This window comes from Pteropus medius, unplaced genomic scaffold, assembly GCF_902729225.1.
Source record: "Pteropus medius unplaced genomic scaffold, Ma_sr-lr_union100, whole genome shotgun sequence".
Lineage (NCBI taxonomy): Eukaryota > Metazoa > Chordata > Mammalia > Chiroptera > Pteropodidae > Pteropus > Pteropus medius.
In genome coordinates this window covers 3,122,613-3,138,151 of record NW_024350926.1, presented here as the reverse complement: position 1 = coordinate 3,138,151, position 15,539 = coordinate 3,122,613, and the positions used below count along the sequence as shown (strand labels likewise).

General features: G+C 38.7%; 1 protein-coding gene and 1 pseudogene across 2 annotated transcripts in view; both read right to left on the bottom strand.

Annotated features, from left to right (window-relative positions):
- The window catches only part of PREX2 (phosphatidylinositol-3,4,5-trisphosphate dependent Rac exchange factor 2), a 225,650-nt gene that overhangs the window by 76,641 nt on the left and 133,470 nt on the right, over positions 1-15,539 (bottom strand). For both annotated transcript variants that reach the window (XM_039841811.1, XM_039841812.1), the window contains 6 exons: positions 10,617-10,796; positions 8,276-8,370; positions 7,352-7,434; positions 6,580-6,670; positions 5,798-5,926; positions 1,030-1,071 (listed from right to left, as the gene is read on the bottom strand). In XM_039841811.1, the coding sequence (XP_039697745.1) occupies positions 1,030-1,071; positions 5,798-5,926; positions 6,580-6,670; positions 7,352-7,434; positions 8,276-8,370; positions 10,617-10,796 (620 nt within the window). The remainder of the gene's footprint in view (positions 1-1,029; positions 1,072-5,797; positions 5,927-6,579; positions 6,671-7,351; positions 7,435-8,275; positions 8,371-10,616; positions 10,797-15,539) is intronic.
- Positions 15,119-15,237, bottom strand: LOC120585647 (uncharacterized; annotated as a pseudogene).

The window sequence follows — 15,539 nt, the reverse complement described above, 5'->3', positions numbered from 1 at the left end:
CACAAGAAGGAACTCAGAGTGAGTGAATAAAGTAGGAAAAAAGAGAATTATAACAGGAATAAAGAAAAAGAAATCAAAATAAGGATCTACAAGAACAGCCACTTGAACGTTAATGAATAAAGCAATGCACTTGAGGACCCCTTCTGGAATTGGCATGACTAAGTTTTAATTTCAAATCTGCCATCTACTGTTGATTAAGACACTTATATGCCTAATCTTCCGGAAGCTCAAAAATATGTGTTGAATGAACTCCATTTTACTAGTTATTATTAATTTTCCTGAATGTTAATTTCTTCACCCTTTACACTATAAGAAAATAATTACATTCTCACAGAGTGGTTGTGAGGACCTGATGAAACCCACAAAAATGAAGTCCATCAACTCTGTAGTTATTAGTAAAACTAAAAAAAAGAAGAAGAAGAAAACTTAGGAACCAACCAACAAACAAAAATGCCCTCTTGGTTAACTTGGTTCATTCATTCATTCGTCATTTAAATTTTCCAAGTATGATAGATCGTAAAAGTGGTCACAAATTCCTCCCCTCTCTGTGTCCATGCACTTGCAGTGTAATTTTGAGATCGAAAGTCCTCCCATCAAAAGTATAGTCCATTTCCCACTCCTTGAATCTGAGCCCGCCTACATCCTGTCCATATACAAAAGTCAGACGGCTTCACAAAAAATCACATCTGCACAATTGACTTTACCAAAACCTGCTTCCTTTCTGTTTATAAAATTATATTCTATATAAATATACATTTGTATATGTTTTCATGTTTCTACTTGTAATTGAATATGAGTGCACGTTTTCGTGTTTTTATTAAAACTAAGTATTTTTTTTTATCTTTGCAAAGCTTCAGAGAAGGTAGGAATCATATGTCTGTCTATTTTGTCGAAGGTATTGCCGTCATATCAGAGAAGGTAGGAATCATATGTCTGTCTATTTTGTCAAAGGCATTGTCTTCATATCAAGAGACTTCTAAGGTCACGGGCCACATTAATTTTAAATAGTAAAAATAATGAAAATATTACCTGAATATTCAAGAAGTGCCAGGAGTATCCTACACTTTACCTCTGCAGAGAAAAAAAAATAGTAAATTATTCAGTGTTTTTCTGCCCCTAACATCGCATTTGAACTGTTTAGTTAGAATTAGCACAATCTCATTACGTGAGATAATAAAATCCCATTCACTTGAAATGCTATCCTTTTCTATCTGCCTATGTAAATTCTATCAATTACTCCAGACCCTAAAATCTCTCCCAAATCTGAATTATATGAGCCTATGAAACACCATTCAAATCCCGCTACCTTTGCAGGTTATCCTCAGCTGCTACAGCTTGCTTGTTATTTTCTTAACTTCTATAGCTATCATAGTTTTGGTCAATAAACTGTCAAACAGTATTTTCTTAGTTATTTAAACTTTTAAATATTATATATACATATGTAATCTTTACATACAAGTATATATATTAAAATATGTTATATTATGCATTCTATATTAGAATTACAGGTTATAGATAATTATATAGATTAAGTATATAGATTATATAGAATATATATAGTCTTCCTTTCCTATCTATTAGTCAAAAATACTGCCCTAAAGAACAAAAAAAATACCACGTATTTCCAAATACTCATCTTCCCACCCCATCTCCAAACAGGGACAATCACAAACATTTCGTAAATGATGTGTATTAAATTCATACTCATTGCTACATGTCCAATGAGCTATGTGTCTGTTTACTTCCAACTGGCAGATGGTTTACTTGCACTAGGGAAACACAAAAACTTACAGGGTTCCTTTACGTGCCCAAGGTTACGAGAAATAACAAAGGTTAGGTTGCATCCTATTCTATACAGGCTCACAATACTCAGAGCAACAAAATTAACCTAAAAGAAATGCAGGAAATTCTTAAGAGGGCATTAAATTTTACAAGTGAGACTGGAAAATGAAACACTCTCAGGAGTCACTGAAGATGCCACTCTCCCAGCACCTGCAAGTATTCACCAGTCCGGAAGCTCTCAGCGCGCTTCCTTATGGGATTTTATGGAGGTTTCATTTCAGAGGCATGATTGATTAAATCACTGGACACTGGTGCTCGAACTGAATCTCTGGCCCCTCTCCCCTCCCAGGAGATCAGGGGTGGGACTGTGAATTCCAGTCCTCTGATCACATGGTCGTGTCCCCCTTGTCCTCACCCGTGCATTCCAGCCCCCACCCTTGGGGCTTTCCAAACATCGCTTCATTAACATAACAAAAGGCACCTCTGTAGCTCTCTGCACAGAACATTCCAAGGGAGCTCTGTGCCAGTAAAGGGGACAAAAGTAATATATATTTCTTATTATAAATCACAATATGACAGGGTGCTAATCAAGTAAAAATACCTTCAGTTAGCTGATAATATGAGACCATAATTTAGCTTAGAGATTAAGCAGGAGACAGGCGTGATCTTCAATGACGCCACATAATTAATCTGCCCCCCGCCCCATTTAGCCCACTATTTTTATTTTCGCTGTCTTCTTCCTTAGCAGGCTATGAATGAACGGCACACAGTGATATAATTTATAAATGGCAGTGTAACAGTCCTTCCTATGGAAAGATCATAGAATTATTTTTGATATCCTATTTGGCATATATTGATAAGATTTTGAAATCAGAAATAAGGGAATGACAGAGTTCAGGACATGCTACCCCAAAATATGGCACTTCGCATATTGAATATTTTAAGCAGAAGGAATCTGAGAAATGGCAGATACAGGAAGGACTCTCTGACTTTCCTCTTCTTTCCTGAAGCAGGTCGTAGACCCTCCTGTGAGAGGCGCCCTCCCCACACCGGGGGTAGGGAGCACCCTTGTCTCCAAAGATGCCCAGAGGAACAGACCATGCTGGGTTTCTCTGTTTACTGCCCTCAGTTCCCACAACTTTCCACTCTTCCTCAAACCCGTATAAAACCTCTCAGGGCTAACCATTTCTTTAGGTCTTCATTCCTTAATAAAGGCTCTTGCCTCATGTAAGACTTACAATAAATGAACGTATATGCTCTCCTCTTGTGAATTTGCCTTTTGTCAGTCTAATTCACAGGGCCCCAGCCAGAAAATCCAGGAGAGTAGACGGAAAAAGATATATTTTTCCCCTTCTACGGGGACATCAGAATGGGGTCATCCCAGCTACAAACGGAAACACTGAGATTCTGGCAAGATGGCATTATGTTAATTTCCAGGCAAGACCTGACCTTCCATTAGATCATTCCCAACATAAAGACAATTTGAGAAATGAAATAAAAATTACATTAGGTCGAATTGAGTAACTTCATGCTGAACTAGCAAGTTGTCTTCAGAGGTATCTCCACATAGCAACCAGCTGATTACAAGGATCCCAACGCTGCTGCGTGCGTCCCATGCAGTAGACCAGACACCACGCCCATTACCAGGGGTTGGCAGTTTGCCTCTTCCTCAGATAGTCCATTGAACTGAACCACCGATTAACCTTTTTTTAAGGACTCACTAATCATGGTGACAATCATAGCTCTTATCCAAAGAGTTAATTGCATCTCTCTGAAATCCACAACCAGGGAGGCTACTTAAATTCTGCAAAGAGCTCACCCCATCCCATTGACTGTTGAATTCTCAGCACATGGACAGCAGTCAATCAGTTAGCTCTTGGGCTCCTGTGACCATCATTGGTCCATATTCAGTATCTATCAATCAATCAACATACATACACAGCTGCCACTCCTATTACTGCTTATTTTGATATGAAATACTAAGGGTGTAAAAGCAGAACTTAAGGTGAAAATGCAAGATTCTTAAAATAAACACCTTTTTAAAAACTAAGCTTTTTTATCCTGCATTAGAAGAAGTTTATATCTTAAAGGTAAAGCTCTTCAAGAAAACAAAACAAAAAAAGGCTTAAGCAATTCTCTGTACATAATCGATATTGCATTTACTCTAAAATAAGTATAGTGTAAAAAGGACAACTCATGATGAGAACAACTGCACTTAGATTCACGAATCTTAATTCTTAGAAGTGTTATGATACGGGCATCTATTCAGAGGAAATATACCCTTTACTCAGTAAAGTATATGCCTAAATTTCTTAAGTCTAACAGCTTTTAAAAATATAATTATCATTTTTGATATTCTTTATTTGGGGGAGTTTTATATATGATGTTATAATGTGTCACAAGTAACCATTATATTTAGCTATAAAATAAAAATCCAGCCAAGAAATCCAGCTGTCAAGAACAAAAGATTTCATCATACAATAGAATTGCTGTGATTTATTTGGAGTTTTTCTTAACTATAAAAACTTCTCTATTGATCTCTAAACAATACCTAAGCTGTTATATTTCAGTATATTTCTAGGCAAAAGATTCATTAACCACAGAGATTTAAACCATCTCTGTCATTTATGAAGAAACAAGGCCCAAAGAAATACACCCTTAATCAACTAGTCGAATTTTCTGGTCATGCGCCAGTAAGGTCATCTGTCAGGTGGGCCCTTCTCCATCCCCCACAGAAAGATGAGGCAACCTGCATGATAAAAACCCTTGCAGTTCCCTTTCCGCCAGAAGAAGACACCCTGGTCTAAATATAACCGTTTCTTCTCCTTTGTCAATGGCTCCCTTGCCCACCCTTCTTCCCATAAAACCCTTCCATTTGCATGACCCCTCAAAGCCCCTTTTAGTTGCTGGATGGGATGTTGCCTCATTCATGAATCACTTAATAAAGCCAATTAGGTCTTCAAATTTACTCAGTCGAATTTTGTCTTTTAACAGTATATAACTCTTTCTAATTTACCCTAAAATAATGGTAGTGACTAGAGGTATGCGGTAATTTTGCTGAATACTATTTACCACATCCAACTGACATACAAATAAGTATGGGATAAAAATTTAAAGACAGGCATAATACTCATTGTACAGGTTTCTCAACCTTAGTGCTACTGACATTCCGGGCCATACAATTCTTGGTCGTGAGGAACTGTCCTGTACACTACAGAAAGTTGAGGAGCATCCTGGACTCCACACACTAGATGCCAGTAGCATACCCACAACTATGACAACCAAAATGTCCTTTAGATATTGCCAACCAATGGCCTCATATTGGGTAGAAAATCACTGAATTAGACATTTTGAAAAATTAAATAAAATTCTCATTTCCTCTTTTTCACCATAATCATTTTGGAAACTCTCAGAATTTTCTAGTTAATAACTCTGACCCTAAACAACGTGCGATCAGACTTACTGGAGTTATCTTAATGTTCTACATCTCCAATTACAGGTTGTACCAATTATAGGGTGTAGAGACAATGACGTCATGGTAGTTAATAACTGTCAACTTAGATGAGCACTTTTGAAGAAGCAACTTAAAAACAAATGATGCCAAGTATGTAATTATTCTGATTCTCAGATTCACTATGAGTTTTTTAGACTCTTTCATAAAAGTTAGCTTCAAGCCTTTTGTGAACCTTTTAGAAATGTTTCTGATATTGTGTAATATTATAAAATATGAAACTCTCTCCATGTTCCATTTGTCTTCATAAGTATGAGCCTTTCTTGAATTTATTGAGAATATTCTCCAAAGTATGAGCCTTTCTTTAATTTATTGAGAATATTCTACAAAGTTCTGCGACCTTATTACTTCTTTCTATCTTCTTCCTTCATCCTTTACAGCCTTTCTGTTTTCCTCATAACATAAAATACCGCAAAAAGCAATCAGGGCATTACTGAGTTCTTGGTTTTAATGGGTTTTTATTATCCCTGATGTAATGCGGTGTTCTTTGTTTTTCATCCTGACCTTCGACAAATTTTCTGATGTTCTGAGCAAGACTCCGGACGCTGCTGGGAAGATTCCAAGGATCTTGCTTGATGTGAAGTCTTAACCTTTTGGGACAACTCAGCTTTGGCTCCATTTCCTGCTGGAATTCTAAACAAACACACAAAAAAAATCGCCCTTAATTCTCAACCATTTATTACCAAACAGCAAACCTGTAAGCTGGAGAATCCTCATTTTTTACTGCCATTGTCCTAAATTATTGTCATATCAGTAGCTTCTTTAGATATATCAAAGGATAAAGTGTGTTAAATCTAAAAAGTCAAACCTTCATATTATTTTTTTACAACTGTCTAAACAAAGGAGCAAGTTTAGGTGAAAACTATACTTTCAACATCTCAAACTAGAAGTCAGAAAGTGGCAGCTCTAGACGGTGTGCTGTTTGGCTGCTCTGTTGCCCCCCCACCCCAATTCCCGAACCCCGACTCCCTCCACTGGGATAACAACCAAGTACATGGGTTTCAGCCAAAGCAAGGCAACACTTAACATTTCTTCAATTACCTCGTTTCCCTTCAGTCTGGCCCCTATAGGCATTAAACATGTTAATCTACCAAGAATCCTGAAAGGTCCTACATTGATGTTTTTATGTATATTCTCCAACTTATAGAAAATAAAAGTAGTATTAAGTGAATTATGAAACACGAGCAACCAGAACTTCTCTTCTCATATGTGCTTTGGCTTCATGGCCACTCTGTCTCCCGCTTTTGCTTCCCGATTGCTCCTAATAATTATTTTCTAAGCCTCACCGTGTAACCCTCGACCTGGGGTGAGGTACTTGGTTTGCTCAAAGGCCCTCACGACAGCTTGTCCTTTTAGGAGATTGGTAATTGCATCCACCTGTCAAAATAGAGAGGTTTCTGAGAGTTACAGAATATATAATAGACACTTTGGAGAGTAAATCTTGCAAAAAACACTTTCTTAAAGCCACAATTACTTTTGAAATTTGGTTATTCTTATGAAATCCACCTTTAAATAAAATATTGGAATGAACTCACCTGAGAACTTTTGCAATGGCATTTCTTATCATCCTACATGTATTCATACAAAATGTTATTTCACAAAAGGAGTAAAAGTTCTAGTTATTTTTTTAAAAACCCTAAAAATTATTCAAAATCCCGTTTAGGCTAGTAAAAGCTTTGATATGAAAAATTTTGGTCATGGATATAAATTTGTTAAGATTATAAAACACCAACATGCGCTCCAAGACAATCTTGTGCTTTTTGAAATTAGGAATAAAGTTGAGCAAGAAATGTCATGAGGGATTCTGAAAACCCACAAAGAAACAAACAATAAAAAGAATAACTCCTGTCTGTGCAACTCTTTATGATTTTCCAAGGACTGTAAAACATTGGACATTCACGACAATCCTTTGGGTTAGTTGGCTGCAGGAATCTTTATCCCCATCTTTAATTGTGGAGACCGAGGTGAAGCGGGTGGTGGGACAAATTCCACATCTGAAAAAGGGATTTCTAACAGTTTAGTCTACAGAAAAAATGTCCATAGCCGTCCCAATCATACCTGGCTGAAAAGATGCTCCAAGCAACTATGTAGCTTATCCTGTTTTTCATGAGAAATGCGAACACTTAGGGGAAGTTCATCACCTAGATATCAAAAAAAAAAAAAAAATTTTTACTCTTATCTTTAACATTATAAAATATTTTAATAGAAATCAAATAAAAAAAATATTTAAACACAGCTTTTATTCCATACAGTAGTTCTCACATTTAGAAAATGAATTCCAAAAGATTTAACAGCTATTAGGATATCAGATTATTGAACCAGGACCCTGACATGAAAGTGGACTGCTTCACAGAAAGAATACTGGGGTACCCCATGTTAATAATTCTTTCAAATGGTACATTTTTCTAATGGTTGGACAGTTGATATAAACTAAAGATGTAAAAATTAAGATTCATCCAAACTAGATGAAAAGTGTTCGTAACTCACACAAAACAAGATATTTATAAGATATTTATATCAGTCAGTGTTTTTCTCAATAACCACTCCTACCTCCCACCCCTATCCAACCCCTACCCATCTTCTCCCTGTCACCCACTTAAAGGCTATTCCAGATTTATATACTGTCTTAAAAGTCCTTGGTTTCAAAGCCCTTCTACCTCTCACCCAACCAAGCTACCATGTTTTGGTAAAACTTGCCTCCTGTGGACCTATCATCCTTCACAGTATCATAGAAAGTTCATAAACTATAAATTAAGGTAATTAAAAAAATCAGTTTGTTTCTTTCATCTCTCTTAATTCACTCTGTGTATAATGAGATCGGGCAATTGACTTTATCAAGCCCGTAAGACTGAAGTGCGGTCTGTAAAGCCACCAAGAATGGCTGACAAAAAGTAAACACGCATGAGACCCAACACATCAATCCCGTAAAAGTGTCTCCAGTAGGACCAGCGGGTAAAGGTACAGACGCCTCACCAAACGCACCTGAGTCCATGTCATCGCTGTGAAAATACGAGCTGCACTGGCTGCTGCAAATGCTGGTGAAGGAGGCGACAGAATTTCTGTTGCTGTTGCAGTCGCTGCAAAGAGGTACATGTTACGCCGGCCGCGCACTCGCCAGCGTCTCCCTGGGACTTCTTATGAGACAAACTTATTGTGCCACAGTTACGTTTAGTAACGTTTTATAGAAAATAGGAGAAAGGTAAACTTGTCCGACGATTTGTCATCCTTTTAAAAATATATGTATTTCCAATTCAATCACATCTCAAACGTTTTATGTCATATAATCTTATCCTAAATGATTTTTTAAAAACGTCTAGTTATCAAAAAATTTTACATGTATAGTGATGAAACTAGGAGTTAAACCAAACTAAAAATTCCATATAATCTATTCAGTGGTATATGCCTGTAGTTAATTTGTTAATAGAGACAAATTATGTGCTGTGTCACGATCTCTGCCTTTCAACTCTTTCCGGTAGCTTAAATCATGAATTATTGATGGCAACTTCTCCCCACCTCAGAGCTCAGGACAGGATGTAAAAGATCGGTAATGGTGAACGTCGAAGGAAAGAAGGTTTAAAATGGCTGTGTGTGAATATGGATATGACACAGAAATAATACAGGAGAGGAAATATTTTTTTCCTCTCGCAATAAGTAAAAATGACTTATTAAACTTCAAACTTACATGTAAACTTTCTATTTTTGCCTACAGAAAGATGGTCAGGGTAATTTTAATTACTTGATAACTAGACTTTGAGGTAAGAAAGTATTTTTAGACATGTAATTTCCCACTGGAGAGAAACCACAGGGTCCTATTAAAAATGAAATGGTAAAAGTGGTTAATCTATGTGATATAGTATTAAATCTCTAGGAATAATTAACTCTTATGTATTCATTAAAATCCTTTTCACTTAGAAATTGGAATAGCAGAGTGGCTAAGAGCCAAACTGTGAGCCAGACCACCTGGTTTCACAGGTAAATTAGGTAATCTTGTGGGCCTTCTCTGTCAAATGGAGTTACTGCCACTCGGGACCGTGGTGGGAATTATGTGAGATCATCCTGTTCCCCCACGTGTCTGGTAAAAATTTGTTTTTAATGTTAGCTATTAGTTTATACTAAACGTCTCTGATGGGAACAACTGTGAACAATAATTACTTAATATATTTTCATTGTAGAACACTGTGCAATACATAAGAGTGAATAAGAGAGTTGTCTTCAATTAATGGAAATAAAACGGGAGATGCTGAAGGCGAACACACAGCATAGATAGAAGGTCACAACGGTTCTCAGTGAGGTTTCAGGTAATACAAGGATTCAAAGGAGATAACACACTTTGAACTAAGGAAGTTAACTGAAAAAGGCATCATTTGAGAGTCTGGTAAGAAGATGACAACAGAGCTTGGATGTTGTATGGTGCGATGGGTTGAACTGTGTCCCCCTGAAATTCATACGTTGAAGTCTAACACCCAGGATGCCAGAATGTGATCTTATTTGGAGTGGGGGTCTTTGCCAAGGTAATCAAGTTAAAATGAGGTCGTTAAGGTGGGCCTTAATCCAGTGTGGCTGGTGTCTTTAGAAGAAGAGAAAATTTGGACCCAGAGTCATGGGTGGCTTAGAGGGAAGATGATGTGAAGAGACATAGAGACAAGATGGCCATCTACCAGCCAAGGAGAGGAGCCTATGTCAGATTCTTCCCTCACCGCCCTCAGAAAGGACCAACCGTGCTGATACCTCAGTTTCGGACTGGTAGCACTAGAACTGTGGCTAATAAATAAATACATTACTGTCATTTAAGCCACTCAGTTCGTGGTACTTCGTTACAGCTGCCCCACCAAAATTACAGAGAAGGCACGCAAGAGAAGAGAAATACACAAGGCTAGGTGTGGAGGTGAGCGAGCGGGATTAGTCCAACTGGCTTGGAGCAGAAGAAGAAAGAGGAGAAACAAGATGAAAAGAACGGCTCTCTCCTACCCCACTCTCCAGTAATCGGAACCAGATATTTGAAAAATGTCAATGGAGGCACGTTTTGCTTATTTGCTACACATGTTACACAATCCATGACAGAACAAGAGGTTTCCCAAATTAGGTCCACACCACTAGAGAAAAAAAATGCTCTTTCCAAATTACTCAGATGATAACAGGGAAACATTCGAAAGCTTATGTTGTCTCACTACACTCTGTCTGGCATTGCTAAGAGCCAGAGGTTATTTTGTGAGAGTAAAAAAACGAAAACAACAATAGCAAAATTTTTTCAAGACCATTGTGTTAAATACAGAATCACATTTGACTTTGTTGATGAAATCGGCTTAAGGAATTAATGAATTACCTGTAAGAGTCTCTGTTGCTGATGGTGTCATGACCTGAATCTTCCTGCTCGTCTCCTGCCACGTTAAAACAGACGCGTTTGCTGTTTCTCTCCCCCTTCTCATTGTCGCTGTCGAGTGGCACTAGGCTCTCTGATGCTTTACGCTCTAATTTAGGAGAGTATGTTATCGAAGACAGAAGGCTGCATTGAGATATTTAAAAAAAGAAAAAAAGAATAAATGCACATTGTTTGCAAACTGGCTGCTACAGATAACTGTCTTACTTGTAGATATGATAGACTTACAAATATGTCTAGAGTGTGTCTATGTTTCATTTGAAATAAATACCCTACTGTATAAAAAGCCTGTCAAACAAAGGTCAATTTTTCCTCCCAGAATAAGAGAAATAGCACATAATTTAGACCAGAAAGCTGTGTTCGAATCCTGCTTCTCCAAATTATTAGTTTTGTTATCGAAGCAAAGCTATGACATTTCTCTTTGGCATCTAAAAAATGAGAATAATAAAAATAACTAACTCCCAGGACTGCTGTGAGAATGAGAACAACGCATCCTCGGTACTCAGTGGGTGTCACCTCCCTCCCTTAGCCGTTCTTGCCACTGTCACCATCATACGAAAATACTGGGGAACCTTTAAAGTGCTACTCAAATATTAAAACAAACACTAAATGTGCTCAAATATCCTCAGTAGCTAAGCCTCAGATATTAAAAACCCATCTATCCATCGAGCACCCCCCCAAAACCTGGGGTCTCCCAGGTTTTCTCTATTCGACGAGGAGAATATTGTACTGGCAATCCTTTCTCACTGCTCAGACCGACAGAAGTCCTGGCTGCCGTGAGCATAAGACACTAAACAGAGTCACACGCAAGGTGAAGACAGGAACCTAGCAGGGGGTCCTCCCACCTCTTCCGCAATCCAGTCAGGATGACACGTCACAAATCCGCCCACGTGAAGAGTTCTTCCAACTCGGCTCAAGGCGAAAACTCCACCTTCAGAGGCCGAATTGCTTTAAACCTCGACTCTGAACTTTGAGTAGCACTGATTCCACCATTTCTAGCCTTGAATGTTTGGCTGTCAAAGGTTTCTGTTAGAACTAACTCAAAATTACGCCCAAAAAAAAAAAAAAAAGGAATAGTCTTTCCTATCAAGCAACGTGCTCTAAAACTTGCAAAATAAATTAAACCACATGTGGAAAACGGGCCCATGCATGCCTCCTCCAGCCGGCCACCGTCGTCTCATCTACCAAATAGCGATGACGGCCTGTCCTCGACAAGCACATGCACAAATCTCCACACTCGTTTTTCCACAGCGGCGTCATTTGCTTTGCTATTTCAAGGCCATGAAAATGCTTCATACCTCTTAAAACATATCCCATAACATCAAACCCAATGCTGTGCACTGAGTCAATATTCGTTAAGTAATTTCACTAACTAACTGATTAGACACATTTATTGTACTATGCATTGTTCTTGGTGCTATGCAAGTAGCAGCTTATAAAACAAAAAGCCCCTGCCCTCTTGCAGAGTAAATTCTCCTGGGAGGAAACAAACAACAAACGAGTAAACTGTATAGGGTATCAGGTAGTGACAAATGTTAAGAAGAAAAATAAAGAAGGGTAGGAAGCCAGAGCTGCAGCTTCAAACAGCGTAGTCAGGTAAGGTCTGTGGTGTAAGATGACGTGGGAATAACATTCTCTCTCTCTATATATAGTTTTTTAGACACCAATGAAAATCAAGAAACTGTGTTACATTGCTCAAGGCCCTGTGAGGCTAGGAATTACTTTAAATGCAGTTTTTCTATTTGGAAGGAAACTTTTACATCATGTAAGACAGACTTTGTGTGTATTCACTCCCTTCACCCAAAAGACTAAAACATTAGATTAACTCCAATTACCCAAGCGCCACACATGCATAGACAGGCGATCTCTGAATACCAAAGAGAAAAGATACAGGAGTTCTCATTCTGCAAGGAGTCTTCTGAGCTCTATGTATCTTTTAAATTAGAAGTCAGTGGACGTGACATGCGTCCCTTCTAGGTGAAAGACTTTCTGCCAGTGTTCTCGTTCTCAGCCCCGTTCAGTGACAATTCGAGACATTCCAGCTGACGAGGGCGCCATTAGCTTGGACTTGAGTGAGGTCAGTATAGAGCAGAGACCTTGTGACTCTGACAGGCATGGGGAAGCCTTGTTGAGAGGCTTTTTTTATTACCTAACAATGAAGGGGGTAAAAAGCAGGTACAGAAAGTAGAAGATGTCTAGGAAAACAGGACGTGAGTGGCTGGGACACAGAAGTATGTACTCTATCCCAGGGAACTAGGCACAGCCTCTCTACACACCTGCCGTTAGCCTGACACCTGCGTGCCTGGAAGGCCAGCCACGCGGAGCTCAGGGGCAGGGCTGAGCAGGTCTGTCAAGTGCCAGAACGGAAAGAGGCCAGCGCAGCAGGAGCTCAAGGAGACGAGTTTAGGAAGCGGGGGCAAGAGAAGCTGCGCAAGGTCGAGCAGGCCACGATAATGTGCTCGGTAATATTTTAATTGCATTGTAATGCCATTAAGTGGGTTTAAGCAGGGGACCAGCATGATTTACCTTTACAGGCCTCTCTGCACCTGCTGAATGTAGAATGTATCAGAGAGAGGCAGAGCTGAAAACCCCTACAGCAGGCACTCGTGAGGGGACGATGGTGACTCAGTCTAAGGGTAGATACATTGTGAGGTATGAAACTGACAGAGCTCGATGCGGTACTGAAGGTAAAGGGGATGGGAAGAGAAGAATCAGAGATGGTACCTGGATTCCGGCTTCATGAACGGAAGAGACGGGAAATACTTTACTGAGAAAGGGAAGCCCCTCACGGTGGAGGGGTTGAACTAGAGTAGAGTACGATAAAATCTAGAATTCAGTTTTGGAAACAAATTTAGGTTTGAGGCATCGGTGATACATCCCAGTGGTTCATAAACCACATCACAGAGACGGAGCACGTAATGATCTCATTGTGTCTGGTGCATACACATCTATAATACATGTTAGTTTGTATTAAGCTGTGTTCTCTTTAATACATTTACCGGAAAAATGCTTGGGGAACCTCAAAGATAATTCCATCACCAGCCCTATTGTTCCTGTCTGTAACCCCCAGCCTGCTAAATGTCCCACCAGCAGTTTGTTCGCGCCTCAATCCTCAGGCATATGGCACCTGCCAAACGAAGTCTGTTCTCAAATGTCCTATCTCCAATAGCCCCCCCGGCTCTTTACACATTTTATCCCTGTGAAAATACACAAACCCTGTACTTTAAAATCCCGTGGAAGGTTTTGGACTATTCACAAATTATTTTTCCTTTTACTTGTGTCTAGTACTTCAGTGCCATTAACTGGAAAATAAACCATCAAAAGGCAAAAGTATTTAGCATCCCCAGATGAAACGAGAATCACAAAGCACTGATTAAATTTGTGATATCACCTTAATTCATGTTGCTGGACAGAAAATTCATCTCAAGTTCCATCTTTGGATCTGAACGAAGTGGGAAGATTTAGTGGAATGCCTATGTGTTAAATACAATTTTATTTCTAGGAGAAGTGTCCCCGAGTGACAGGGTAACCAGACTTTATGGAAAAACAAGTTCAACATCAGGATCTTTTACAGGAACGAATGACTTCTAGAAAGGCTAGCAATGGGATGTCGTGATGCAATTTCTCTCAAAACTTGGCAAAGCCCCTGAGATCTGCTTCTCCACTCCACAGAGACATCTATGCCTGACCAAGAATAATTACTACATGGTGGGAAAATTGTTTGGTAACTAGCTTTTCAAATAATTTGTCAAGCTCGACTGCACTGCAGCATCTCTAAAAGCAACAGGGAATCCAGGCTGTTGGACAAGTGTACTGTCTTAAAGTAATTACACTGCACGTTGAATTATCTGGAACCTATTTATATTTAGAATTAAATTATATGGCACGCACAGAGATGACCAAGGAAGTCTCTCAAGTCATTTGCTCATTTCACTTTCCTCATAAATATACACAGTTGGGTAAAGGCCTTTAGAAGAACAGAGTGGGGAAATCTTAAGTAAAAATAGGTAATCATTTTTAGTAGTTTTGGTTAATAAAAGTAGCTTAACTTATTTCTGCAACTGGTGTTTTAAATATAAACCATTTTAAACCAAGGAAAGGAAGCCCCTTGACTCTAACCGTTTTCTTGAAAAATACATCTACATTAGCTGACTTTAAAAAGGAAAAGTTAAAAAGTTAATAGAGACAAAACTCGGAGAACTGCCAGGCAGTGCTAGGTAGTCAATGTATCAGAAGCCTCGTCTCCCAGGCTGTGTCCACTCAGGCACATCAATAGTCCTGCCATTGACAAAGGACATAACACATAAGAGTAAAAACTGTTGGCCTGAATGGAAGTATGGGATTGGTCTAGATGTTCACCTAAAACCCTCTGATATCTAGGATACATGATTTAATGCTACTATTTATTGCCTTAATAATAAATCTTCCTCTATTCTTTTTTTTTTTAATGCCTACAGCACCTGGTCTTTCTAGGTGGTCTCCCATCCAAGTACTAACCAGGACCGACTCTGCTTAGCTTCCGAGATCAGATGGGATTGAGTGTGTTCAGGGTGGCATGACTGTAGACTATTCACTTCTTAAATACCTCAGGGGAGAACAAAAACTTGTTTCTCATATAGAGCATATCATATAACTGATTTGTTAAATAGAGCAAAATATAATGCCCTAAAATATAAATTTCTCTGTCACAAGGCACATGGTCATTCGAAGACAATTCAAAAGTATCACACAATTGTTTAAAAATCGCCTTCTGTCTTCTTAGCAACCTCAAACTGTTTAATTCATCTGTAAATGGGGCAGTCACAATATAATATACCAAATATTATAAGGAATTTTTAAAAACTAGTGTATGAGACATAGGAAAACAGA